The 27,303-nt window shown below is 45.8% G+C and overlaps 2 protein-coding genes and 1 pseudogene across 2 annotated transcripts; 1 reads left to right on the forward strand and 2 right to left on the reverse strand.

Moving 5' to 3' along the window:
* Positions 1 to 2,415: 2,415 nt before the first annotated feature.
* Positions 2,416 to 6,609, reverse strand: LOC149324908 (uncharacterized; annotated as a pseudogene).
* Positions 6,610 to 7,503: 894 nt separating this feature from the next.
* LOC149324909 (uncharacterized) lies at positions 7,504 to 15,104 on the reverse strand. The gene is made up of 4 exons (XM_089565187.1): positions 10,073 to 15,104; positions 9,356 to 9,613; positions 8,698 to 8,958; positions 7,504 to 8,303 (listed from the first exon to the last, which is right to left on the reverse strand). The coding sequence occupies exons 1-4, from the start codon at positions 11,259 to 11,261 to the stop codon at positions 7,504 to 7,506; spliced, it is 2,508 nt and encodes an 835-aa protein (XP_089421313.1). The 5' UTR covers positions 11,262 to 15,104.
* LOC149324910 (uncharacterized) lies at positions 13,417 to 26,574 on the forward strand. Its single transcript, XM_089565188.1, has 8 exons — positions 13,417 to 13,779; positions 16,947 to 17,050; positions 17,131 to 17,398; positions 17,887 to 17,960; positions 18,421 to 18,720; positions 22,606 to 22,677; positions 23,967 to 24,186; positions 26,447 to 26,574. Exons 1-8 carry the CDS (start codon positions 13,473 to 13,475, stop codon positions 26,554 to 26,556), a joined length of 1,455 nt encoding a protein of 484 aa, XP_089421314.1. The 5' UTR covers positions 13,417 to 13,472; the 3' UTR covers positions 26,557 to 26,574.
* The last annotated feature ends 729 nt before the right edge of the window (positions 26,575 to 27,303 follow it).

Below are 27,303 nucleotides of genomic sequence, written 5' to 3' on the forward strand. Positions count from 1 at the left end.
AATTCTTGACACCTCCACATCTACCCTGCTAAGGAGGTGTGTGCAACATCACATTTATCAGCCGACATTACCAGTAGACTAGTTGTTAAACCAGTAGGGAAGAACATGCCGCCAGAAAAACACGGCGCCCGCAGGAAAGCAAGGGCACAGGATCTTGTGAAACAGTACGAGAAGGAACCACGAGCAGTGTCGTGGACGCAGCTCAACACATCAAAGGCGGAACATACGTGGCATGTATGGCCACTCCAACGTCAGCCCCCGTTATCGCCACAACCTTTCACGCTGGCTCTGTACGCGAGACAGAGGAAGTAGCTCTCGCACTGGCCATCGCGGATCCCCGCACCAAAACTATTCTAAGCGACTCTAAGGGCACCGTTCAAAAGTTCACCAAAAACTCCGTAGGCTCGCTCGCGATGCGAATTCTGCGCAACCGGGCTCTAAATCACAACATCAATCCCGTATGGGTTTCGGCTCACGCAGGTAACTCCGGAAACGAGGGGTCGACCGTCTAGCCCAAGGTTTAACCAACCGCCGAGGCGCCTCGCTCGTATGCGGAGGTTACAGACTCTTATCACGAGCAAAGATGCACGTATCACGCCCCTCACCTCCACCTGGACAGTGCGCAAGCCACGACATTCAGATGATGTCTACCGATGATGTCTAGTCACAAACGGTGAATACGACCCTGCATGCCCGCACTGCGGTGACGCGACGTACTCCACCCAAGAGATTTTATTGGAATGCGCTAGCAAACCCCCTCTGGCGACACTTCTGCCAGCTCCCTTAGCGGAGGAATGGGGCAGGTTCTCGGTCAGTTCAAGAAAAACAACCCCAGTAGCCCTCATCACGCGAGGTCAAGAGGTCGCCTCCGACTGGAGGCCACCCTGCACTCGCCCCAGCTCTAACTAATCCCTCCCCTTTTGTGGCAGTAAAGTTGTGACCCCCCCACCATGTCCTCACTCCATTTGTGCTGCGAATTTTTCTACACTAATTAAGGTGATAAAGGTGCACAAAATGTGAAATGGCCAAGCTTCCCTACTGAAAAAATGTATGAGAAATGAACGAGAATTCTAGGAGATGTATGTGTTATGAATGAGATATCTACGAGATGGGGCGATTTGTACAAGAATTCTATGATGTCTCGTAAAGCTTCTATGATGCCTCGTACAACTGTACAAGATCTCTACGTTGTCTCGTTCATATGCACCACGTCTCGTACATATGAACGAGACATCTTAGAGATCTCGTTCAATTATCGCGTAAAAACTCGTAGCCGTCATACACGGTCTCGTACAGCAGACTGAACCTTGTAGGGCTCGTACGCAGCGTCGTAAAGACGTCATACAGCTGGCGTAAAATCGCACTGGCGTCATACATTGCCTTTTATTGAAGGCTATCATATAGGCCTCATCCACAAAGACCGTAGAGGATCCCACTTGTCACTCGGAAGGCCTGGGTGTGCAGTTACAAAAACGTCTAATAATCGCACTGGGCATGAAAAAATAGAATGCATCGATCGATCACTTGTGCAGCTGATGTTAAGGTAACCAAACTGTGTGGCTATATGCAACACCACTAAATTCGTACCTATAGTTTGTTCGTCCTTAATCTGTTGAATGTATAATTTCACAGGCAAAATTTCACAACAATTTCATTCAAGTTTGCTAAAGACACTGAATAAATATATAAAGTTGAAAATTATAATCAGTTAATCAGTCAAATATGGCAAGTGATCATAAAGTATTGCATTGACTCGGTCTTATTAATCATGAAAAGATATGCGGAAAATGTGTGTTTATTACGTCTTAAAAAATCACATACATGGTAACAGTAGAAAATTTGTTTACTTACATATAAGAGAAACACATCAAATATTATTTACAGAAGACAATACATAAAATAACAATGATAACATCAAGAAGCAGATATACCCCACAGCACTGCAGAGGGACAAAAAAATTAAGGGTGCACTTTGTTGACCTACTAAAGTGCGGCGAGGCGAAACCCTTAAGCGCGGTGTTGCTACTTGTGTCACTGATGTGTGGTTAAGATGTAAGCTTCGCCTCCAATAGTGGAACACGTCAGCGTCTTGCAACGTTGCCAGGGAATCCACAGAATGCCATCGCCCATTCGGCTCTACCCCTTGCTTGTCGGTAAATTAGTTTTTGAAAAAAGGAAATGTATTTGTCTGGAATATCTCGGACACCTTAACCTAGCCTAAAGGAAGGCAGGAAGATGGGAGTGAACGAGGACACCTTATTCACTAGACGTGCCTTTGTTCATTCCAAACCATCGAACTGGCATGGCGGAGTGGTTAGCGTGCTCGTCTTGCGCTTCGGAGACTCTGGTTCGGTTCCCCAACTCGGTCAATTTCCTACTTGGTTTTATTTATCTTTCTGGCCTGACTATAGAAATGTTAATTAGGCTAATTGGTTAATTAACTGAACTCAGACCCTCTTACTTGGAGCATCACTATACCATCCCTTTAATTGGTTGCATGGTTACTAGCCAAAGTACAATTAGCCCGGTTTGAAATTCGCGCTCTGTGACGTCATGACCACTTCGACCAATTGAAAAGCGTGACATTTTTGTCAACAACTCCTCCTTACAACGATGAGGCATTAAAGGCTTCCGGCTTAAAAATCAACCTAGCTGTTATCAATGCTACAACAAAACAAACCAAAATAAGAAAACATTCATGATAGTGTTAGTGATGACCGAAAAAGGGAAGGGGGAGCGGGTAAGAATACCCACGCACACACAATTTTTGGGGAATAAAAACGGATAATATATTGTGGTTACAATTCAAGTTCGCGCACTTCAAAAGGGTTCGCACTGTCTTGCACGCACGTCCGCTCAGATCGCTCGCGCACCACACACTCTCGCTGCGCTTCTTGCCACCGACGCTGATGAGTCGACGCGCCGCACTCGCAAAAACACAAAGCATCACAAACACAAACGGCGTCCTGACGGCACCGGGATGAAATGGAAGAGGATAGGCAGGAGATGCGGTATGCACTCCGGACCGACCAACGCACCGAGCCACATTCACGTGAGCGCCACTCGAGGCAGGCGATGCGGTGTGCACTCTGGACCGACCGGCGCACTGAGCCAGATTCACGTGAGCCTCTTGAGTCGAGGGGACGACTGCCGCCGTCTCGACGGGAGTAGGCGCCGATGAGAAATTGCGTCGTATGATCGCTTACATTCGGGCATCCTGACAGAATTTAACGTCCTCGTTAAAACCAACGAATAAAAGCTTAGAACGAACAGAAACAGTACACACACGTAAAAAATATTTAACTGACGGGAACATCAGTCAGCAGAAGTTGCCTGCATGCTCAAACGATTCGTAAAATGCTGTTTATCTCTTCACCGCTCGCTTGCGTGTTGAACGCCTCGGAAGCGGTATACTGTCCGCCTCAGTCCCATTCTCTTCTTCCTCAGCTGACAACTCATCGTCTTCGAGACAATCTTGAGATGTTGTCGACGTCCAGCCTTTTAGCTGCGAAATGTGAGCTGTGGTCGCAAAACGGGTGCTCTTGCCCTGATCAAGCTCGGTCACCCTGTACGTGTCTGACGGTAAGACCTGAGTGACCAACAAAGGCCCTCTGTAGTTCGGCTGAGCCTTCGTCGGCTTCCCTGTCTGATTAGGCGCTCTGGTCATGAATACGATGTCGCCGGCACTGAAGAGACGCGCTGGGAAGTGTCTGCGGTCGTAGGCTGTCTTGCCCTTCTTCTGTTCGGCGAGAATGCGCTGCCGAGCACGAGTTCGCATTTCTTTGAGATTCCCGGACCGGGAGTCGTCGCTGCTCACAATTCTTTTCAGCGCGGCGCCGTAAAAGTTCGGCTGGTATCTGTACAGCATCTCGAACGGTGTTTTCCCAGATGTCTTGTTAACGGAATTATTGATGTCGCGCTCTGCCTTGCCAAGGTTTGCGTCCCAGTCGCGCTGGCTTGGGTCGTCCATTGAAGTCGTAAGGACCGGCAGAATGGTTCTATTCACTCTCTCCACGAGGCCGTTTGCCTGTGGGTGGCGTGTCGAGTTGAGCACATGGTGTATGGATCGCGCAGTGCAAAATTCTTCGAAGGCGCGCGATGTGAAACAACTGCCTCTATCGGTAATAATAGTTCATGGAAGGCCCCTTTCAAGGACGAACTCTTCCAGTGCACGGAGCACGTGCTTCGTTGAAGTGTCGCGTGTAGCGATGAGTCTCACGAATCTTGTGAGGTTGTCAATGAATACAAGTAGATACTGGTTGCGCTTCTTGCTTGGGACGAACGGCCCCATGTGATCCATGTGTATTGCCTCGAACGGTCGTTTACCTGGTGGGATCGGATGTAGAAGACCAGCTCATCTGCCGGCAGGCGCTTTGTTGTAAATACACTGGAAACATTGAGAAATATGCTTCCGGATGTAATTCCTCATTCACGGGAACCAAAAGTTCTCTTGAAGTTTGGAGACTGTCTTGTCGACTGCGAAATGTCCCATCAAACCATGAGACTGTACCAGAAATGCCTTTCTCGTGCACTTGGGTAGTACGAACTAGAACACTGTTCTTCCGTCTTGTTCGAGTTCTCTCACTAGCCTGCCTTCTCTAAGGCTGTAGTCTTTTACTTTCGCCTTCTCTTCTTTGGTACGTGCGCTCCCAGGCTACTCCAGAACGGTTATAAGTTCTCGCAGTTCTTCATCTCCTCTCTGAAGAACATTTACTTGATCGGCGAGGTCACATGTAATACACACTTCAAACCTGTCTTCAAGCAGGGAGTCCATTTTCAGGACGGCCGTGCATCCAAGCTCGCTCAAATTGTTGGCGAAACACTCCCGATACTCGTTTAGGAGGCAAAGAAGCTCACCCTTCTGCTCTGTGGTCACTGAGGGCCCCACCTCCACCTGTTGCTCCTCAATTGGTTGGCGATCTGCTCTCACACAGAGAATCTCTGGCTCGTCCACTCGGCATCAAGCTCTTCAGGTACACCAACAACATCCTCTGTTACGCGCCCGAATGGCTGTCCTTTTCTGATAACCACTTCATGGTCTCCGCTCGTAAAAACCGGCACGGTGATTTCCCCATCTTTCATTTCAAGAAGATTTTCGTTCCCAAAGGTACCATGCAAAACCGGCCCGGAAAGGTCAGATGCCATCGACAGTGAGATCCAGTTGATTGTGTTAGGGTGCAGGACACTCTTGTCAGTAGTCTGCACACGCAATTTCGACTTATTCACCGGCTCTAAATGGCAGAATGGGCATTCTTGCTGACGCCAAAAGCGGAGGCAACCACCAAGCCTTCCGTAAGCTATGTATGGCAGTTCTGCCCACGATTAAATCGAGTGACAAAGCATCGTCCGGGACAACAAAAATTGGAATGTTCTTGCCTGTGATGCCGTCGATTTGCAGGTCGGCGTAACACTTTCCAATCGCTCTTGCGGACGGGGTGCCTTGGCTGCCGAAACCGTAGAGCGCTGTGGAATCTTTTGTCAGCACTGCGCCGCAGCGTGCCACCGCCGACGCGCGCAAGAGGCACCCAGAGCTCCTGTTAGCAATCATGCCGACGAGTTCCGTGGTCCCATTCCATGTCACTTGCTTGAGTAAAGCTCCCGGAACGATTTTCTCCTCTTCGGAGTCAGTAACTGCATTGGTCTCGTTGCTTTTAGTTTTTTCAGAACAGTGACGCTGAGTGTGCCCGCTTTTTCCGCAACGTAAACATCGCATCTCACGCCTTTCGCCTGGACAGTCGCGGGAGATGTGCCCGAATAGGCCGCAGTTGTAGCACTTCATCTCGCCTTTATCGTTCATCAGGGGTGGTCTCCAGTCCTTGCTCGGCCACTGGTAGGTGCTCTTCCGTGCAGGAAGTCTTGTTGGGCTACTCGTGGTGGTCGCGCCGAAAGGCCTCTTCTTGTGCGTACTGCCGAATCTCTGCTCCCGCTCACGATCAATGCGCTCAAACTCCATGATGTCGTGGAGGAGATCGTCGTCGTCTTCGTGGGTGCGTCCTAGTAGCATCGTACAAAGTTGTCTTCAACGTAAGCCAGTCAACACTTGCTCACGGGTGTCGCAGAAGTCGAGATTTGCCTCCCGACAGAGGCGAACCTTCGAGTGGAAGTATGTCGTCGTGCTCTCGTTGCGCTGCTGCACGCGCTCCTGCATCTCTTTCTCCACCTTTCTGCCGCTCGGGTCTGTCCACAGAAGGTGCGGCGGAAGTGGTATGAGAAACTTTCCCAAGACGTGGACACCTCGACGCGTGAACGCAGCCAGTCCTTGGCAGGTCCAACGAGATGGCATTTGGCCGTTTCTAACCGAAACTCTTCTGGCCAGCGGTGCAAGGTCGCCGTCATTTGGATGTTTTTGAGCCACTCCTTAGCCGATGCTGCGTCTCCACCTCCCTCGAAGTCCGCGATGTTCTTACTCAGGTCATGCATCATATGATAGCTGGGTGTTGCCGTGCTTGGAGTTCCTGATGGAAGGTCGAGTCGCTCCAATAGGCTTGTCAGAAGCCGGTCCTTTTCACGCATTGCGCTCAGCAGCTCCGTCACAGTAACGCTCTCGCTCGCCCTAGCGCCATCCTGGGCGTCGCTGGTGTCCACTCCTTCTCCAGGTGTATCGCTCATGATTCGCTCTGTGCACACGCCCAAGTCACTGAATTCGCACTCTTCTCCGGTTCTTGTTGGCTTTGATCCCACTTCTGATATGTTAGTGATGACCAAAAAAGGGAAGGGGGAGCGGGTAAGAATACCCACGCACACGCAATTTTTGGGGAATAAAAACGGATATATTGTGGTTACAATTCAAGTTCGCGCACTTCAAAAGGGTTCGCACTGTCTTACACGCACGTCCGCTCAGATCGCTCGCGCACCACACACTCTCGCTGCGCTTCTTGCCGCCGACGCTGATGAGTCGACGCGCTGCACTCGCGAAAACACAAAGCATCACAAACACAAACGGCGTCCTGACGGCGCCGGGATGAAATGGAAGAGGATAGGCAGGAGGACCGACCAACGCACCGAGCCACATTCATGTGAGCGCCACTCGAGGCAGGCGATGCGGTGTGCACTCTGGACCGACCGGGGCACCGAGCCAGATTCACGTGAGCCTCTTGAGTCGAGGGGACGACTGCCGCCGTCTCGACGGGGGTAGGCGCCGATGAGAAATTGCGTCGTACGATGGCTTACAATAGTACATCTCTCACTGAGCAGCACTGTCCTCTAGAACCTTGACAGGTAGCTAGAGGAGCCCCATCAACACATCAAGCAAGACTCCATATATGCAGTTTGGGCTAATTACAATATACTGTTAATTAAAGCAGTGACAAGGATTTACTGCTGGATTCTCTGCAAAGCAAGTCAAACAGCGGATACAAGTAAACAACAAAATAAAACGAGGTTAATATGGATGAAATGACATCACATAAAACAAGGAACTTGCACATTCTTGCCCATTCTTACGTGCTTTGTACAGTTTCCGCTGTTTTCACGATTGTGACTCCTTAAAACCATATTCCTCGCTTAATCACGCTCAATAATGTTCGGCAGTGTACAAACATAACATCGTCCTTCAGTCTTCATATCAATGAACAAACACGGCGTTGCAATATCTGAGGGCCTGAGCACAGCACACGTTGTAACAGGTGAGCGGACGCACTCTCTAATGTGTGGAGGAAATTCTACACCGCTCTGCTCCACAACTAACTTCTGACAAATGAAAAGAACTGTCTCAGAAGGTTCAACATCTGGTTGAAGCACATGCAGGATGTGGCGAACAAGCAAAAAATCCCCATACGAAGCCAGTACAGCAGAGGAGTCGCTTTTTTTTGCCTTTCTGTACTGCTCACTGTTGATTATAGTGCCTTCGAAGCTGATTCTGTGATACTCATTTATGATGCTGATCGGCACACTCAATGTGTTGTACACCACATGTAGCTCCTGTGGTGTCAGAGATCCCTTTACTGGTGCACCAAAGAGACACACGTCACCAACCCGAAGAGCTTTCTTGGTAGTCCCATTGGCCACCAAGCTAGAGCAGAAAGACATAACCTTTTCTGGCATAGAAAGCATCTGGAGTGCTAGCTCTAATTCCTGCTCAATGATTACTCTCTCTATGATTTGAGATGGGCCCCCCTTTGCAGCATTAACCATTTTTGTCACTTTACCATTGCCACTTTCGAACGGAAAAGCTGAATGAGCCCATAGTGGTCCGAGATTTTTGACACTTGAAGTGAGGTGCAAAAGTTGATGAAGGTTGAATGTCATAAAGCGGGCCCCATACAGTTCTTCTGCTTTTGAGACATACGCTGTCAGCAGATTTTCTGAAAAAGAAAAGTCATGTAGCTATAGTAAATAAAATAATAAAAGTAAACAAATTCATGCTCATGTTTCTCTGTCACATATAAGGTGTTCAAAAGAAATATATAAAATAGCTGCTCAAATGAGTTACTTAAGCTCTTTATGTAATTATGAAAAAAGCTTTCAATTTTCTTGTTGTCTTAATGCACATGAAGGCCAATGTAATCGAACAATGAACATCCATAGACTCGTGCACAATCGGCGAAATTAATTTTCAGACTTTGAAGATCGCATCTGCGTACCTAAGAAACAGGTAAATTTAAGCACCTTGTTTCACTTTCACTGCACGCATTTTATGAAAATAAAAGCATGTAGTAATCATGCTTCCTTTGGAAAAGTGGGATGGGTCCAATTTACCTGCACGCTGAAGACGTGCTGTTGATATCTCCATCATCAGCAAAGAGTAGATTCCTTCCATCAACAGAGCTGCATGTTTCCAAAATCGTGGCTGCAAAACTCCAAGCGTTACTGGGAGGCAGTAGAACAGCAGCCAGTGTTTCCATTCACTGGCCTTCCAGAAACACCGGTTAACCAGGGATCTCGGAAGCCGTGTGAAGCTGTGAGGTGGCCGGATACTCAAAAGTCTCTTGTCCAAAGTGGCTACGGTTGATGGAGTGCCTGCAAAAAATAGCGAATAATATGCACCTACGAGCAAGCCATATAATTAAGCATGAACCATTGCATTAGGAAAAACTACATTACAGCGTGCTGTTACACAAAGTACGTGCTGCTGACAGTGTCATGCGCATGTGGCATTTTAAGGTCTAGGCTTCACATGATCTGTATGTTGCATATAACATTGCTTCTTTTCATCGAAACAAAGGTGCTAATGGGGAATGGCAACGGCAAGCCAGTCGCAGTACAGCTAGGTACCAGCCTGAGAGTCGCTCCCCCCGTAAAACTGTGTATACACTGCGATACCGTAGTATCATGAAAATAGCTTGAAAAGGAATAAAACAAATGATGCTGTGATACTGTCCAATCACGAATTGAGGTTGGTAAGTGGAATACTCACCGATGTAGAAAGGCTCATGAGAATTCGTCGAGTCCAGCCAATACTCTGTCATCTGCCTGGCAACGCCAAGCAAGACACAATGCATGTACTCCACTGCCAGGCCATTGACGACGTCAAAATTTTTCAAATTGATCAGAGGCGACGGCCCCTTCAGACCATTCACATGTACACCATATTCAAGGGCCCGGTCCATATCCTGAAGCACACCGGCTGCCGTCCTTGGGTTCTTTATGGTAACCTCACGGTAACACCGAGCACCTGAAATCATGCACTTGAAATTAGTTCTGGAACGAACTTTGATAAGAAAATTTGAAAGTAAAAACTGAAACAAAAAAAGGTGGCGATATGCATACCGTGACACAAAATCAAGCCATCATTGTAAACGGTTATGGCTAACAAGAGACATTAATCTATTGTTTAATTATATGGACTATTGATATGCTATATAATCAATAGCATAAGTAAAAATGTTGCTGTGTGAATATTTGCATGTATTTCTAACAGTCACCTTAATGATTTTAACAAAATCGATGCGAATTCTTGATGCGGCATATTATGGTTTTGCTGCCAAATACGCGTCTTTTTGTCCTTAAAGCATTTCATAAAAGCACTTGTGTACCACGATAAGTGGGGGCCTGCATGGTTGATGTTTAGACAGTGATGTATGATATCATGCAAGTAAGACCTCTCATTATAGTTAAACAATGAAAATCATACCTTGAACCATTTCTCCGCATGTTTCACACCATGGGCAACCAAACCTTCCGTTGAATTGGACGTAGTTGGCCACTGCAGCACGAGCAGGAGCATCCAGTGTGCAGCAAATCACGTGGACAGTTGACCTTATAGTTTCTTGGCCACATGTCCACAAAAGCGTCCCAACGGATGTAATAGCTTCGACAAATTTGTCAATGAAGACACCCATATTTGGATGCTTCGGGCCGAACCAAAGACCAGCCAGGACTGGAGTTTTTTGGCGAAGCTTTGGAGGAAGCTCATTGATTATCAGCTGTATCGGCCATACCGACGTCTTTGAGGACTTGTACACCGGGCTCCCATCAGTATTAATGGTAACAGTGAGGTCGCCAGAAGAGATGTGTCCTTGGCTCCGGAGGTTTTTGTAGAGATTTCCAGTTGTTATATCCCAGATTCCATCTTCTGTAAAATTTTGTTCTATCTTTCTCATTTGCTGTAGTATCAAATCCTTGCATGTTTCGATTTTTTGAAGAAGTTGCTTTTTCAAGTTAAGAATAGAAAAAAAACAACCTCGTTCTTTCAGCTGCGATTTTCTCAGCGCTCTTTTGCACGTGTCACACCGCATCTGATCTGGCACACTACAGTCGCTGCGCAAAAGGCTGCCGCAAACATCGCAATAGTAGTGGTGTTCTACACTGCCGCTCACTTGAGGCGCCCATAGCTTCCTAAGCAGGTATTTGCTCCGAGGCAGCACATCACGCTCAAGACCAAACAGTCCGTTGATGAGCCGAAGCAAGCCGTCAACGGCGTCCCATGGCAGCCCATGTGCAACCACGAAGGCTAAAATCATCACGATGGCGGCCGCTTTTGTTGTTGAGGAGCCGGGAAGAGTTTCGTCTCCGTATTCATCCAGAGTAGCACCAAGAGTTTCCTCATAGTGCATGGATTCCCCTACTCCGGCACTACACGCGCTTTCGTCGTCTTCGTGCGATGGTGGCACGTTGTTCTCAGTGCTGCTTGACGGACACGGCGAGCCACCGGTGACAGCGCCAGAGGCTACAGAAGCTTCGGCAGTATCGTCGTCCGTTGCGGCTGCTTCATTCACGACCTCTAGCCGCTGCCTGTAGCGACGCGTCGATGCAGGCACAGAAAATTCATGATCCTCGTGCAGGTATTCTTTGCGCCTCTTCCTCTCCGAGCGATCGCACATTGTGTAGAGTCAAAAAAAAAAGACACACGAAAAGTCAAAGCGCAACTTGTTCAAGTGCAGGTAAGACGAACCATCGATAACGGCAAATGCCTTCACCCTACAACAAAAGGTAAATACAAATTAGAAATCGACCAGAATCAACGACAGGATATTACAACGAAGCCAGCACTTCGACATTTGCTGGGCTAGCAAGACATAGAGACATAGTTGGTTATATTAACTCTATGCATAGAGCACACGTCAGATGTTATACAGCGCCACGCACGAGCGCAGGGTTTCAACTGAACATTAAAAGAGTGCAAAAAACTAAATTTTGGGTGCATGTTTTCTTGTTTGTATTCATGCGTAAGGCATTATTATACATGGGTTACCACCTGGTATTCTTCCTACTACCGCTACATAATTTATAATCGCATTTCTTTCTCGTGCTGTTTCGGTTTCGGTTCAACAGCCGACTCAGCACTACGACATCAACGTGTACTTACAGGTCAAGTGAGACATGAAAAACGTTCATATCATCGCTGCTTCCACATTTGTTGTCATTCCGGCTCTTGAAGAATGGCTTCAGCACTGCATTAAATTAAAACGATGAAGCAGCGATTATATGGATGGTCGTCACAGCCATCGTACGGGTGTGGAAACCGAAACCGAAACAGCACGACAGAAAAAAAAAATTGTTTATCAATTATTTGACAGTCGTAGGCGAATATCACACGGTGGTTCATTCATAGTGGTGTCTTCCGCATCATTGTAGAGAAGAAAGCATGCCACCAAAATTAGGTGTCTATACTTCTTTAATTCTTTACAGGGAGGAGAACAAAAAACAGAGGGAACGACAAGGGCGCAAGTGTACCACAGGATCCAAGAACCAAACAAAACCAACAAAACAAAAAGAAGGCAAAGCAAAAGCTAAGGGCGAAGCGCCACACGAAGTATACTCAAGGTGCATTATTTGGCATTGATGTAAGCGCGGCTTAGGGCAGCTTAGGGCACCATGGTCGCATCCCATTTCAGCTCCAGCCTCTAGTAAAGGCACAATACTTGCTCTCTATCCCTTTGTGTTCCCAGCAGGGGTACGAGCGCGAGAAGAAAGCAGCTAAGGCGAGCCACCTGCTCTGCAAGCAAATGCAGTATTAACCCTCTGAACAAGTGCCGTTTACAACCGGTCTCGAAATCTGGTAGCAGCGAGAGTACTGCGGGCTAATTGGTGTAACATGACAAAAGTAAGTAGTGAAAGAAACAGGACGTGGTAATAACTTCCGGGGATTCCGGTTCATACAGATTAAGGGGCAGCCCCACCCTTTCCGGACGAATTTCGACGAAGGCGAAATTCTAGAGGCCCGTGTGCTGTGCGATGTCAGTGCACGTTAAAGAACCCCAGGTGGTCGAAATTTCCGGAGCCCTTCACTACGACGTCCATTACAACCTGAGTCATTTCGTGACGTTAAACCCCAATAAACCAAACCAAACCACTTTTTTTAAAATAGATACAGTGAAAGGAGACTGACTCATACTTCATCGCACTTGTCTCGCTGACAAAATTCTTTTCGCCTTCTTAGTAAGGTAAACGTGGTTGCTACTGGAAATAGCCTCTCGCCATGCTTCCAGGCTAGTTCCGTCTTTGGGAACACTAAAGAGCTAGGCCTGCTTCATGTAGGTTGTGTAGCTCCCATTGCAGCCATGTAATTATAATTTTCTTGCAGTAGCCAAATACGCGAAATATTCACGACAATGGACCGAAGCATGTGCGTCTCTGCAGTCTCATTCGAAAGGAGCACAGTCGGGTCCTTCGCATTGTTTGCACACCTGTAAGCTCAGCTCGGTCCTGAATCAGGGATTGCTACTTGTGGCACGATTACATGACACGGCTCTTAAAACCTTTGTGTGCGCCTGCTCCGAGGCGCAGAGCAGGCGAGCGCCCAACGTCGTCTGCTCGAGCAGACGACGCCGCTCCTCTCTATGGTCGGAAATATAGGTGCTTGGACAGCGAGCTGGATAAAAGCTTGTACCGTCTCAGAATTAAGTTGTTGAACAAAGATAATAGGGATATATCAAGGTTGGCTAATTTGATGACGAATCTGGCAAACTTTCTGCTCGTGCGCCATGAATAGGGGAGGCATCTCTCCGTGCTGCCCCCAGCGGCGGGGCCGTTTTCCGGTCACATGATTTTTTTCTTTCCTCCATGTGGCCACATGTTTGCGTGCTCGTCTCATGCTCGTTCGTCGTCGTTGTTGTTTGTGTGCTAGTGTGCTCAGGCCTCGCCCGCGCTGTTTTTGCCGTTTAGCTGTGTTACCTTTCATCGCAGTAAGACCGCGGTCGAAGATGACAGCACCATCGTACGCTTACGTTGAATACAAGGACGGCGCAAAAGCCATTGTGCACATTTCAATGGTCAAGGACTTCGAACCAAAGGACGTGTGGCAAGTCACAAACAACAGGAAGATTTATTGGCGGCCGGGCGATGGCGGCCATGAAGGCGAAGAAGGATTCTACGACGGCGATGTTGTGATTCTAGGACGTAAGTACGCATTTCAGATGTCGATTTTCTTATACCGCTGTCTCAGTAGCTAATATCATTCAAATTGAATAGCGTTAGCATCAAATATCTTTAATGAGCTGGCGCATGGGACATTGAATGTCGTTGGGTTCGAATGATGTCCGAACTCGAGCCACTCGCATTCGATCTCGTACTTCGATGATGTCTCGAGACGTCATGTACGCAGCAGAAACAAGGAAAGAGAAAGATAATGTGCGCGCCGCCAAAGTTTAAATTTCTTTAATCCAGTTCTGCTAAAAAATTTGTTAATTTTGGCATGAAACTATTCGCAAAGTAGGTTGTCGGTCGTGGATAGCCATTCCTCTCGTATCCGGCAGCGGCCGAGGACAAGGCACGGCCCTGCCAGGGACCGTCAGTCATTTTGGGTTCTGTGCTTCTTGTTGGTTGGCGTTCCGCGTGCGTTTAGCTCTGGATTGCTTGAAGTTGTAACTTAGCTCCTCACGTTTACGATGTCATCTGCACGTTTCGCGTTTCTCCACTTTACACCATGTTAGTCATGTTGCATGTATATTATAGTGCCTAGAATATTAAGCACCATATCGTTTGTTTACGTTTATTGAATATTTCCTGTACATTGCTATTGCTTTTGATGTTCACAGTGCGGCAGCGTGATCGTGTAGCTGCTGGCTGCGCCCGCGTATATGAAGGGCACGAATTTAAAAATTCATTCTTTTTAACCAGCCATAGGTATTATGCAGAGCGGCGAAAGACGATGGTGTAGAGGGGGAGCTGAAAATCGAAAGGCTACACCTTATAGCTAACAGACCACAACTGAAGGTACCAATCAAGAACATACAACTGGAAGTATTCATGTGATTTCATGGATATTATTTGGTGTCCTACTCCCAGCTTCAGGGCGCAGGTTGGTGGAGGAAGGGCTAAGGCAATTACACACACACTGTAGCTTCTTGACATGCTTCATGGGCACCAAAGGTATTGTTCCTGGAAGGAGGGAGGGGGGTGCTTGTTGAGATGCCAGCTGTACAGTAGCACTGCAAAGCAAATTGAGCCCCTTCTTTACTCCTCCTTAGATACCTGCCTGCCGCGAATTATTTTCAACTACCCACTGACATTTCACGGCACACGGGCATTTTTGATTGTCATCACAAAAATACAGCTGCCACGGTTTGAATAAAAAATTAGTCTATAGTGGTTTGCATTGATCGAAGGGCACGCTGCTGTCTGAGCTAGGCTGGATAAAGATTAAAGAAAAGAAAATCCAATCATTCTTTTGAATTGGGATGAAGTGAACATTGTAAGGAGTAGTGTCAGTGTCATCTGTCAGTGTTTTCTTGTAATTCCTACTTTAATAATTAGTAGATCATAGGCCCAATCCCCGCTGCGGGAGCCGTGCGATTCAATGGGAGTGAAATGCACAAGGTCCCCCCATGTGCAGTGATGACAGAGCGTGTGACGTTGAAGAACCCCAAATTGTATAAATTATTCTGCCGTGGGATAAATTATTCAATAGCCCGCCACTATGGCGTTTTGAAGCCCATCTGCCGTTTGGGATGTTAAACCCCAAAATTCACTTTATAGTCGACATTAATAATTCACTCTTTTAATATGGGTTTGAAGAGTTAGACCAAAAATTTTTGCTTGCGTGTTCTGTTCTTTCAGATGATGTGCTAGACATTAGTATACATGAATTACATTGTGGTATTAGGCTACGACCACTAAATGATTTATAATTAGATTTCCTCTTTATGCTGGTTCGGTTTTGCTCTCATCAGCCATTTGATTGCTGTGACATGTGGTTCATGTTTCAGTCGTGTAGCATGAAAAAAAAAAAGCCAATATGACTGCTGATGCGTCGTACCGCCTGTTGCAGCAGGCTTGTTTGTGTTGCAGAAATTAAAACAAATTAACAACCTTAGTTTTTAGCAGCTGTCATGACCTGAACACACACTGTTACTTGTCATTGCTATCGCTTGGTTGATGAACCCAAACCCAGAAAAAGCTTCAAGAAGAAATTGAATTATAAATAATTTAGTCGTAGTGGTTGAATACCACATTGTGAACCATCTGTATTTTAAAAGCCAACACATCCTTTGCAAGAAGAAAACATGTGACTGAAATTTGTGTCTATGGTTCTTTAAATGCTCAATTAAGATTTGGAAAGTTGTTGAGTGCCATGAAAATGGTGTGGAATAGATGCTTCTGAAAAACTACCCTTTGCATGGCTCAAGCTTGTTTTTTTAGCACAAATAAAAGCCCGTGAAAATTTTTGAAGTATTATGGGGCAGCTTGCTCCATGTGCTCAAATTCGCTGCGACTGCAGCACTTCTATCTTCGACTTCATAAAGGGCCACTTGTGTATCCCTTCTGCACTACCCACGAGGCTTTACATTGCTGGTGGTTTCGAGCTATGTGCTTGCAGCCGTTGGTGGTAAGCGTATTTCACCAGAGGTCAGACTACTACAGAAGCAGATTGATCACTCACTGCTGCTGCTCTTGGCTGTTGTCAATGGCCAATATTGAGTAGAGTGCGAAGTTCTGCTAGCCAAAAGAGGTAATGAAAATTACATTGAGTGGCTTTCACTTCACGTTGTGTAGCTGCCAATAGCAGTGTTGTGTTCCTTTAGCGTAGCAATGGTTTTAATTCACACTGGTTACATTCTTACATCAATCATTGTCTGGCCACACACACCACAGCTCAGCAGCATCTCTGTCAGTTCACACAGACGCACACGTAACTGTTGCTACTGGGTCAGTTGCTGGGGCAGTGGCTCCATCTGCCGTAATGTGCACGACACACATGCATACACAGCAGGCAGAGTCGGGACGACAACAATTAGTGGCTCCTCTTTGATATAACAAATTAGTAGCTGCTGCTGCGCTGCTTTAAGGGTGTCTTGGACCGTGAGAAAAAGAACAGAGAACCGTGAGAAAAAGAACAGAGAAAATGCTTAAACTAAGCATAAAAAAAAACGATGAGTGCCAATATTTCAGCGGCGCATTTTGGCCGGCTGCCCGCAGAATAGATGTTGTTTTCTTTAAACACGGATGTAATAGCTGTGCTCGGTTTGTGGGAGAAAACCTCAGTAAGGTTTTTGTCACATGGTTTGTACTTGCACAGTCCTTCAAGGCTTGCAAATATTACTCAGTAAAATTAATTTCTTTTGCAGTTGACAAGGCAGACCTCATCAAAAGGATGATGAAGAAGCGGAAGAGTGTGCCACGCACAGTGATAGAAGAGGCAAGCCACCGGGTCATCAATCGACCATTAGAGGTAGCCTTACTGCTCATGTGAATTCTGTAGCCTTTGCATTTAATGCATTACTGTAATTTTGTTTTCGTATTTGTTTCAAGGCTCATCAGCTGAACCCCACAGCAAAAGAAATGAAAAAAAGTGCAGCTTCTGCAAAAAGAGCAACAATGAAGCATATCGCCAAAAAGCGGGCACAAGCCTGTCAGTCTGACACAGACAGCGACGATGACGTGGTGCCTGGCAAACTGTTGAGGAGAGCTGAAAAGCGGATCTTAACGCTTGAAGAGAAACTCAAGGTATCAGAGAGGGCCCGGCTGGATGAAGTGCAGCGAAATCATGAGCTCCAGGAGCTCATGGGCACGACCATAAGTAAGTGGCTAATTAATATTGCAGACATCTGATTGTCCCAGAAAGGAAAAAAAAATAAGTGGCTTTTGCACTGTTTGAAGCAGGCAGCATGAGAAAGATGTCGGCAATGCAGTAATTTTTATTTTTGGAAATAAAAAATATGTACTTTGCTTTCAGTAAAACCTGTGTCTAGTGTGCAGTTTGACTGAGCATTTAGTGTATGACTTTGCTCTGGAAGTGCACAAGCAGGATATTAAACCATTATCTTGCAGTGAAGTGAGTACTGACTATAAATCATTGCTGCAAGGGGTTCCTGGATTTGATTGGCAGGGAGTTAGGAACAATTTCTCATCTGTTGCATTTTGCAAGCCATGCTTGGGTATTTCTGAGGCGAAAATATCAGACATTTAAATCTCATGGCTGGCAACTGTGCTAAATATCGATTAATGCCCACTGAAAGCTCTTATTGTGGAATGTCCAATTGGTCATTGTGTTCATGGCTTCTGCAGGGCAACTGGAACACAACGTGATGGCTGCACTAGCATGCAAGAAAACGCAAGCAGCTTCGAGGCAGCCATCTGAGGTATGAATCACAGTACAATAACATTGCATTATCTCTCATCTACAGATATACATTCAGTGTAATGAACCTCATACTATATGTGCAGCATATTTGTGTCGCTTTTTATGTTTAGGTAAAACCCAGTTGCTCACTTGTGTCTCGATGTGCTCTAAGAATTAACTAGCTAACATAACGCATGGTTGGCAACATCTTTAAACTAATTTTTCATTTTTAATGCCTTCCTAGATCAGGGTCCCGAAGAGAAGACTGAAAGATTTAAAGCACACCGATAGGAAATCACAGTATGATTCTAGAGATTGTACAGCCAATGTAAGGTGGCTATTTCTACAAAATAATTGCCTGCCTATGGGTAGCACAACATGGCAATCCTGTAGCCATTCAACGCCATGCCGATTCGAGGCATTCACTGAAATATCTTTGCTCTTCGATGTGTTGAACGCTTTCTTGACACCACTTTTAGGAGACTGATTTTGACCCAACCAACCGAGGGTTGCAGAGTCCAAACTCAGCAGCCCGCTCCCAAGATTCAGTCATGGAGATGGTACTCCCCCAAGAGGCTTGTGAGAGCTACCAGCAGGAGGCCAGCCCTGTGTCTGAATATTTGGGGCCAGTAATTGCCCCTCCGAACACAAGCAGAACTTCAGGCACCCCTGAGAGGCAAGAGGTGCCACCAAACTTTCGGCTGTCATCCTTATGCAACAGGCAGGCCAACCCGCAAGAGCCAGAAGAGCACCAGCCTTCACCCAGGTCGCAGATTCAAGTAAGAGGCTCTGTGTCTCTTGAAAGCTTCACAAATGCGGGCATCTTTTTGTGTTACTGAAGTCATTAGCAAAATGTTCAGTTGGGCGAGTTGGTAGATATTCATGATTTGAAGAGCGCGAACTACAAGGGACAAGAAAAAAAGGGACACAGGACGAGCGCTGACTCGCAACTAAAAGGTTTATTCACTGAAACCTTCTTATATGCAGAAACAATCAACGGGAAAAAACAACATAAAAAAACTAAAAACCATGAAACGCAACATTCGTCAGGTGCTCCCGAGAAAATTCATCTCCCTATCGCAGAGGAAAACAGATGGTTTGCTGACGCAATTCAGTTGATCCCCTGCGATGTGAAAAGCCTCGACAACTTCTCGTGTCGTCAGATCACTGTGGGTGTATAGTACACGTGTTTGATTGAATATTGCAGTGCATTTTTTTCTTTTTCATGACTTTACATTCTAGACATTGTTTGACCAAATGTGAAAGGTCATCACCGTTGTTTAAGTTGTTCCTGTGCTCTTGCAGGCGCTTGTTAAGGAAACGCCCTGTCTGACCAATGTAACGCGATCCACAGGAAAGGGGCACACTGTATACAACACATGTTTTACAGGCCACAAACTTATCCCTGTGTGCAACGCCACATCCTTCTTTTTTCTTCTTGGCCTCTTTCTTTCAATGGCAGGGCATATCTGTTTGAGCTTGACGGGGGCTGAAAGGAACACGCCAACTTTGTACTTACTTGCTACGTTCTTTAGTCCGTGGGAGACGCGGTGAACATATGGCAAAACGGCAAATTTCTTTTCAGGCTGGACGTCTGTCGTAAGCGGAGTGGCCTGACGCTTTAATGACTGAATTAAACGAGAACACGCCCCTGCTATCATCTGGTCTTTATATCCAGCAAACTTAACCGTAGACAACTGGGTCTGGAAGCTATCTTGAATGGTGTGATGACAGGATTTGGTCCAAGCACTTCGCAAGCAAGAACTGATTATGCTATTTTTTACCAATTTGGAATGACCGGAGTGAGAATTAAGAAGTGTCTTTGACGACCTCGGGTTATACTTCCAGCAAACATGGTTCTGCTCGAAATGCAGCCGCAGGTCTAAAAACTGCAGTTCGTCGTTAACTGGTGCCTCAAAAGTGAACTGTAACCCCGACCCACACTCCCTGAACACTTTTAGAATGTCAACCATTCGAGCCGGAAAACGCCCACGTTCTACAAAAATAAGATAGTCATCGACATATCTGACGGTCTTGAGATGTAGGCCAGACAGGTTCTTTTCCAGATCCCTGTCAACGTACAACAGAAAAATGTCACTTAAGACAGGGGCGACGCTGGACCCGATGCACACTCCTGATTTCTGCGCAAATAGCTTGCCTTGCCACCCTATGAAAGTGGAATGCAAATAAAACCGTAGCAATTCTAGGAAGTTTTCCACAGAAATCCCGCATTGTGTTACGAACGCCACTTCGTCATTATCTTCTGTAATGTACCTTTTCACACGCTTTAACAGGCAGTCATGTGGAAGGCTATAATACAGGTCTGTGACATGGCCCCTGTCTTAAGTGACATTTTTCTGTTGTACGTTGACAGGGATCTGGAAAAGAACCTGTCTGGCCTACATCTCAAGACCGTCAGATATGTCGATGACTATCTTATTTTTGTAGAACGTGGGCGTTTTCCGGCTCGAATGGTTGACATTCTAAAAGTGTTCAGGGAGTGTGGGTCGGGGTTACAGTTCCCTTTTGAGGCACCAGTTAACGACGAACTGCAGTTTTTAGACCTGCGGCTGCATTTCGAGCAGAACCATGTTTGCTGGAAGTATAACCCGAGGTCGTCAAAGACACTTCTTAATTCTCTCTCCGGTCATTCCAAATTGGTAAAAAATAGCATAATCAGTTCCTGCTTGCGAAGTGCTTTGACCAAATCCTGTCATCACGCCATTCAAGATAGCTTCCAGACCCAGTTGTCTAGGGTTAAGTTTGCTGGATATCAAGACCAGATGATAGCAGGGGCGTGTTCTCGTTTAATTCAGTCATTAAAGCGTCAGGCCACTCCGCTTACGACAGACGTCCAGCCTGAAAAGAAGAAATTTGCCGTTTTGCCATATGTTCACCGCGTCTCCCACGGACTAAAGAACGTAGCAAGTAGGTACAAAGTTGGCGTGTTCCTTTCAGCCCCCGTCAAGCTCAAACAGATATGCCCTGCCATTGAAAGAAAGAGGCCAAGAAGAAAAAAGAAGGATGTGGCGTTGCGCACAGGGATAAGTTTGTGGCCTGTAAAACATGTGTTGTATACAGTGTGCCCCTTTCCTGTGGATCGCGTTACATTGGTCAGACAGGGCGTTGCCTTAACAAGCGCCTGCAAGAGCACAGGAACAACTTAAACAACGGTGATGACCTTTCACATTTGGTCAAACATTGTCTAGAATGTAAAGTCATGAAAAAGAAAAAATGCACTGCAATATTCAATCAAACACGTGTACTATACACCCACAGTGACCTGACGACACGAGAAGTTGTCGAGGCTTTTCACATCGCAGGGGATCAACTGAATTGCGTCAGCAAACCATCTGTTTTCCTCTGCGATAGGGAGATGAATTTTCTCGGGAGCACCTGACGAATGTTGCGTTTCATGGTTTTTAGTTTTTTATGTTGTTTTTTCCCGTTGATTGTTTCTTCATATAAGAAGGTTTCAGTGAATAAACCTTTTAGTTGCGAGTCAGCGCTCGTCCTGTGTCCCTTCTTTTCTTGTCCCTTGTAGTTCGTGCTGTTCAAATCATGAAGTCATTAGGTCTCCTGATAAACAACCAGTTCAATTCTTTTTTCGTGGCAACAAAGTTTTGAAACATAGGAGTCAGTGCCCGAGCATTGAAAATGGCTTGTAGATGAGAGGAATACCTTAGTTTCGAAGCACACGCAGGAGCTGCCTGCTAGTCCCTTTTTACACATGAATAGCTGCATGCAGCTTTGGTGCCGATGATGATTGCTGTTCTTTCAAAGCGATGGAGGAAGTAGCAGGAGAAACCGGACCACAGCAGGATGGAACCTGCCAGTCATGCTGTGCAAATGAAGCTTTTATTATACCACTTCGGCTGCTGAATTCTGGATTTTCTCTTTTTTTTTTAGCCTGTGTTCTGTAGTGCAGGTAGTCTTGGACCAAGAAGAGCCATCAAAACCTGAAGGCATTGAATATAGTTGCTGTCACTGTGTGTAGTGTATATGTAGATTTTACTATCAGAAATGCTTTCATGGCTCATGCACCCACGTGTAACGATAATGCAGTCGGTGCGCGTTCTTGTGTGTGACGCTGGTCATTGCTGCTTGCATGTTTTGTCATTTCCCCTCTCCCATAGTTACGTGTAGCCTTCTTGCTTGCTTAAATGAAGCTTTCACTGTTTCTTCTCTCCTCTGGCTTCATAAGAAGTAGGACTCTTGCCCTTATTTTGCTGCCTCTTATTTTAGTTTAACAGCAGCTGTGGAGGCTGACTGGCGATCATAATTAGTGCTGCTCCGAGTAGACATGAAGATGCCATATTGTGAACTTTATTTTGGTTAGAGGTCTCGAGCCCCAAGACCTCAACCCTTGGTAACTCCTCTGCTTATGTAACGCCCTCTTTGGCACACCCGTTTCTTTTGTCCGCAACTTGTTGCATGTACTCCCATCCATATGCTCAAATTGTCGCTGATGCGCTCACTGCATTCTTTTGACCTGAAGGCTAATGAGTAATTTCATGCTAATTGTGGTGCAAAGTTTACTTCAGTACGCCCATGCTAGACTCAAGAGTGAGCTACTGGTCATGTTGGCAAATTTTCTTCCTGTTTGTAAGCATTGAAAGAGGATATGCGGCTTTGATTTCTACTAAAATGTGTATAAATTGCAGACACTCCAGCCAGCAGCTGCTGGAGGCGACACCATTTCAAAGGCTCCACTCTTCGTGGCTGTGGATGGAAAGGCAAGCTCAATTTTACACTTTACAACAAACTGCTTTTCACTTATATTTGTGTGGGTGATGATAATAGACACCAAATTTTAGTTGCATATTTTCTCCTTTTTATTAATGTTTAAGACATCTCAATAGATGAAAAACAGCTGGTATTTCCCAACAACTAAATACTTTATAATTGACATTCTTTGAAAAGCCAAATGATGGCTATAATGTCAAATGTCAGTGTAGTTCACGAGGTATACAAGAAGCTTAAATTTAAAAATGTGCCTTAATTAAAAAAAGGGGGGGGACTGGTTTTAAAAGGCCGCTGCGATGTTTTCTTCGGTGCCTATTAATCACATTAAATTGAATCAGCATGCGTTCCAGAGAACAGTGTAAAAAGAATTATTCAAATCAAAGCATGCAAATGAGTTATTACTTTGAAAATTCAAAATAAAGAGATGAGATGAAAACTCATTTCGCTCGCCTGTTTCACCCACCCAGTACTGAGATAAGGCGCTACCAATTGGAACTGTGCCTAGTAGGCAGTGGAAGCTTGCATGCGATTTTTGCTATGCTGGTGCAGCCCACATCTGAGCATTTGGAGGGCAGGGCAGAGCCCAACAAAAGAAGCTCCTAGATGTTTCTTTGTTGGTAAGATTGAAGGTGTCCCCCTCCACCTATTATCCCCACCCTCGCCTCCCGTCCTGTCTGCCCTTTCTCCACATTTTTGGGAAAGGTGTGTGGACCGGCTTTTTTTTCCTGCCTTGGACTTACGCGAGTCGAAATATGACGAAAATGTTATTTTCGCAAATTTTTGGCTCTCGAAACCTATGTCCCCCCTCACATGCTCAGGTGGGAACTGAAATGTTTTTATAGCGTGTAAATGGCCGACATTGGTGCATTTGACAACAGCTTTAGCATTGCCCTTTTTTTCTTCAGCAAAATGGAAGGTCAAGAAAAAAAGTGTGATGTGTAGGCGAGCACTGTGCACCTAATGCAACGCTATTAAAGCATTCTCATTTGTGACTTGGTAAAGCGCCGCTAACTTTATGCTGCCTGCTCTGCCCATGACAGACTACAGTTGAATGGTGGTTCTGAGGTTAGTGGCAGTGGCTGCTTTTATCAGTCAGCAAAACGTAGCTGTCTTGGGCAGTAGTGTGAACAAGAAGCTTGGCAGATTTCTCGAATAAAGATAAGAAAATGATGCTCTCTCTAACCTCCTCTTTTCTCACAGCGCTCAGTTAGAACTCGGTACTTTCATTGAGTTGGAGTTTTCAATTGAGTTCACTAAAATGTTTTGCTTCTTTTGTTAGGTCCACATTGGCAATAACTTTTTCATAGACGCTGAGAGATGGAAGTGGATGTGCGCGGCAAGTACAGACTCGCAGTTTGCCCGAGAAATCATGCGCTACTTCTGGGATTCTGCGACGCTGAAAAACAGGAGCGTTACTGGAAGAGCTTGCCAATACAAGCTGAAAGACGGGGCCCAGGCAAAGCCAGCACTGACGCCCGAAAAGCTCAAAGCAGTGCGGAGTGAGTAGGCTTACATTGCTTAAATGAAATCTCAATGTGATTCAACGAATTGTAAAGGCTTGAATATGTCAAGCTTTCAGCTAAACCATGTCAGGTTCTTTTTTCCGTCACTGAAATCTTGAATGGTAACGTAATTGCCTTCCTGCTTTATTCTTTAAAACAGTGTTATCAGTCTCTTTTGCTATTTTTATTTTACTAGTAGCCTTTCAGCACTACATTATGGCACCCGCTGTGTATAAACAAAAAAAATGGGGACACAGGCAACTACTATGTGTGAACTTGGATGTTTTCGCCATGAGGACAGAATATGGCATATGTTCACATGCACAGTGATGTGATTGCTGCGCCAAACTGTGCCAAAAGGCATAGCCTGCTACATGCTGCTACATTATGCCAAATTACAAGAAGTCTGCGCCAGGCCTGCACCGGAACTCCGTATTTCCATGGGAACAAAATTCTCGGGAGCTGCGTTTTATCCCTCGTGAACATATGTATGCTGGCCTGGTGCCCGTTGCTTCCCAGAGTCATGAAAACAGGAGCGAAATAGGCCTGCAGCACGCAGGGATTTACTCTGGTCATCCTGCGGCGGGGAGGGTACGCTGGGTATGCGCATGGCACAAACATTCACAATTGGTGCCGGCCGTGAATTCCATGTCATTGCTCGGCATAGTCAACTGCACGCAACTTCAGTTTTGCATCGTCATGTTGAGTGAGAACAGTAAGAACAGTGCACGATGCGCGCAAAGTCATACAGGTGCCTCGCATGCGACGCTAAAATTGGAACTCTCGAGAAAGTGACTGTACTGGTGCAGCGGCGGCACTTCACGCCGCCGCTTTAGTATACTGCCGCATTCATCTGATTGATGCTAGATTACTTGTTCATAGCTGCAGGGTAACATTTTAAATAGTTTTAGCGTAGTGCGATTCGCATCATCATCAGCCTGACTACACCCACTGCAGGGCAAAGGCCTCTCCCATGTCTCTCTCCATTTAACCCTGTCCTTTGCTAGTAGCCGCCACTGTATCCCCGCAAACTTCTTAATCTCATCCGCCCACCTAACTTTCTGCCGTCCCCTGCTACGTTTGCTTTCTCTTGGAATCCACACCGTTACCCTTAAGGACCAGCGGTTATTTTGCCTTCGCATTACATGCCCTGCCCAAGCCCACTTCTTCCTCTTGATTTCAACAAGGATGTCATTAACCCGCATTTGTTCCCTCACCCACTCCGCCCTCTTCCGATCTCTTAAGGTTACACCTATCATTTTCCTTTCCATAGCTCGCTGCATTGTTCTTAACTTAAGCTGAACCCTCTTTGTTACGTGGAGGCGATTCGCATACTGCTACCGTAAACCGTGCCCGCGTTGAGCTATCTGCACGTGCTTTGATCGCCTTGAAGAGCGCACATCGGCCATTGCGCAGGCATAGTTTTGTCTGCGACTCATCTGCGAAAGCGGACCATGCTGTGGTAAAACTATCTGATAACTCGATTGTTTTCTTTTACACATTGTTTTTCTTTTCAAACATAGCTGCTAGGAACAGCAAAATATGGTGTGCGGTGACGCGTGACACTTTGTCCTATGTGAGTTGCACCGAGCTGCTCCGTAGTGGCTTCGGCCATCTTATCACTGCATGTATGTATAGGCGCACTAGGTTCATTCAAGAGGCAGAATAAAGGACGTCAGGACAGCATTGAGATGTCGTGCAGACTGGGTTATTTTTCGCTCCAAGGGAACAACATAAGTGGGAAGGAGGAAACAAGCGAGAGAGAGAGGCACGGTTCCCTTTCATCGCGTCCCCCACATATGAATCCAGTGATGGACCCGAAGTGTCTTTTTTAGAAGTGAATAATAAAAGTGTTGTACTTTCAAGGCAGGCGTTCTTGGCATTTTCAGTGATTGCATCAATTTAACTTCTTTCTGCATCCATCTGTAGGATGTCTAATTTCTGTGCAGCAGTCATTCCTAACAGAATTAATTGTTTTGAATAGCCAGTATATGTTAACTAGCAAGCCTGCTTGCTATTTAGAATTGGAACAAAACTTCATTTTGTCATGCTTACAAAGGGCACATTGTGCTGAAGACCACCGATTCAATGTGTGATTAACAGTGGCTTGTGTTTATCTGCTTTTTTGCGAAGGACAGAATTTTGCCAAGGACAGAATTTTGCCACTTTTCTTTTTCAGCTGCATTTCGAGATTTCTTGTCCTTCAATCACAGTGACTTGAATCGGTTTTCTGATTTGTATTTTTTTTTCTTTGTAGGGGCTTATGGTGCATATGTGCAGGGACACCCGAATGAAAAGCACAGTGAGGACGAGAGGATAAAGTTCCTGAACAAACATCTCGCCTCAATGCTGCGCGACATGCATTAATAAAGGATGTCCGCGAAAGCATTGCAGTCCTTCAAGCTGAGCTTTACAGCACCATCCTTTTTACGCATGCGTGGTGCAGCAACATTATGATGCATATTTTGAAGACATTTGTTTAATTTTTTTTATTATTATTTACAAAATACTGCGGACACTGAGTCCAAGCAGGGTGGGCGAACAAGTCAATCAAACAGCAAAAAACGCAACAGTTCAAAAAAAGAACAACACAATACAGCAATAATTGGTTACAACTCATGAGACAATGGTTTAACTAGCTGATTCCAATCTGTTATTGTGCGTGGAAAGAACGAAAACTTGTCTGTTCTAGCGAATATAGGGGTTAGAGAAGTGGAATGGTGTTGACGAGTTTGTCTGGTTGGTGCCGGCGTTAAGTATGATGAGGGATCCAAACCAAGTTTGTTATGTAATAAGAGAAATAAATTCTAACCTAAGCTTTCTTCTCTAATGTTCAAGTAGTTCAATTTTATGAATCTTGAATGCAAATACCAACAGGTTAATGTGGATTCACAAGGCCGACCATTGCCCGTGGTGCAGGCATTGTGACATTTCTCTTTTTCATGGGCTTCATGCATGGCCAACATTGCTGGTGAGCGTAGCAGGGTGAAAGATTGTCTATCTTTTGCCCTGCTATGCTCACCAATATCGTTCCCTACAGAACAATGTTTTCCTGTGCAGGAACAAATTATGTAGATAGGAGGCCTTGCGTCTTTTTTTAAAGGACATTCTGGA

Source organism: Amblyomma mixtum, unplaced genomic scaffold (genome assembly GCF_055824585.1).
Source record: "Amblyomma mixtum isolate Tamu unplaced genomic scaffold, ASM5582458v1 scaffold_12, whole genome shotgun sequence".
In the NCBI taxonomy this organism is placed as follows: domain Eukaryota; kingdom Metazoa; phylum Arthropoda; class Arachnida; order Ixodida; family Ixodidae; genus Amblyomma; species Amblyomma mixtum.

Excerpts from the sequence above, each read along its gene's own strand:
- LOC149324909 (XM_089565187.1), bottom strand. The coding sequence starts at position 11,261 with ATGTGCGATCGCTCGGAGAGGAAGAGGCGCAAAGAATACCTGCACGAG. Across the intron at positions 8,959-9,355 it reads TCATGAGCCTTTCTACATCG|GCACTCCATCAACCGTAGCC; the intron begins GTGAGTATTCCA and ends TATTTTTTGCAG. Across the intron at positions 8,304-8,697 it reads AGCACGTCTTCAGCGTGCAG|AAAATCTGCTGACAGCGTAT; the intron begins GTAAATTGGACC and ends TTTCTTTTTCAG.
- LOC149324910 (XM_089565188.1), top strand. The coding sequence starts at position 13,473 with ATGCTCGTTCGTCGTCGTTGTTGTTTGTGTGCTAGTGTGCTCAGGCCT. Across the intron at positions 17,051-17,130 it reads TCATCAATCGACCATTAGAG|GCTCATCAGCTGAACCCCAC; the intron begins GTAGCCTTACTG and ends ATTTGTTTCAAG. Across the intron at positions 17,399-17,886 it reads GCTCATGGGCACGACCATAA|GGCAACTGGAACACAACGTG; the intron begins GTAAGTGGCTAA and ends TGGCTTCTGCAG.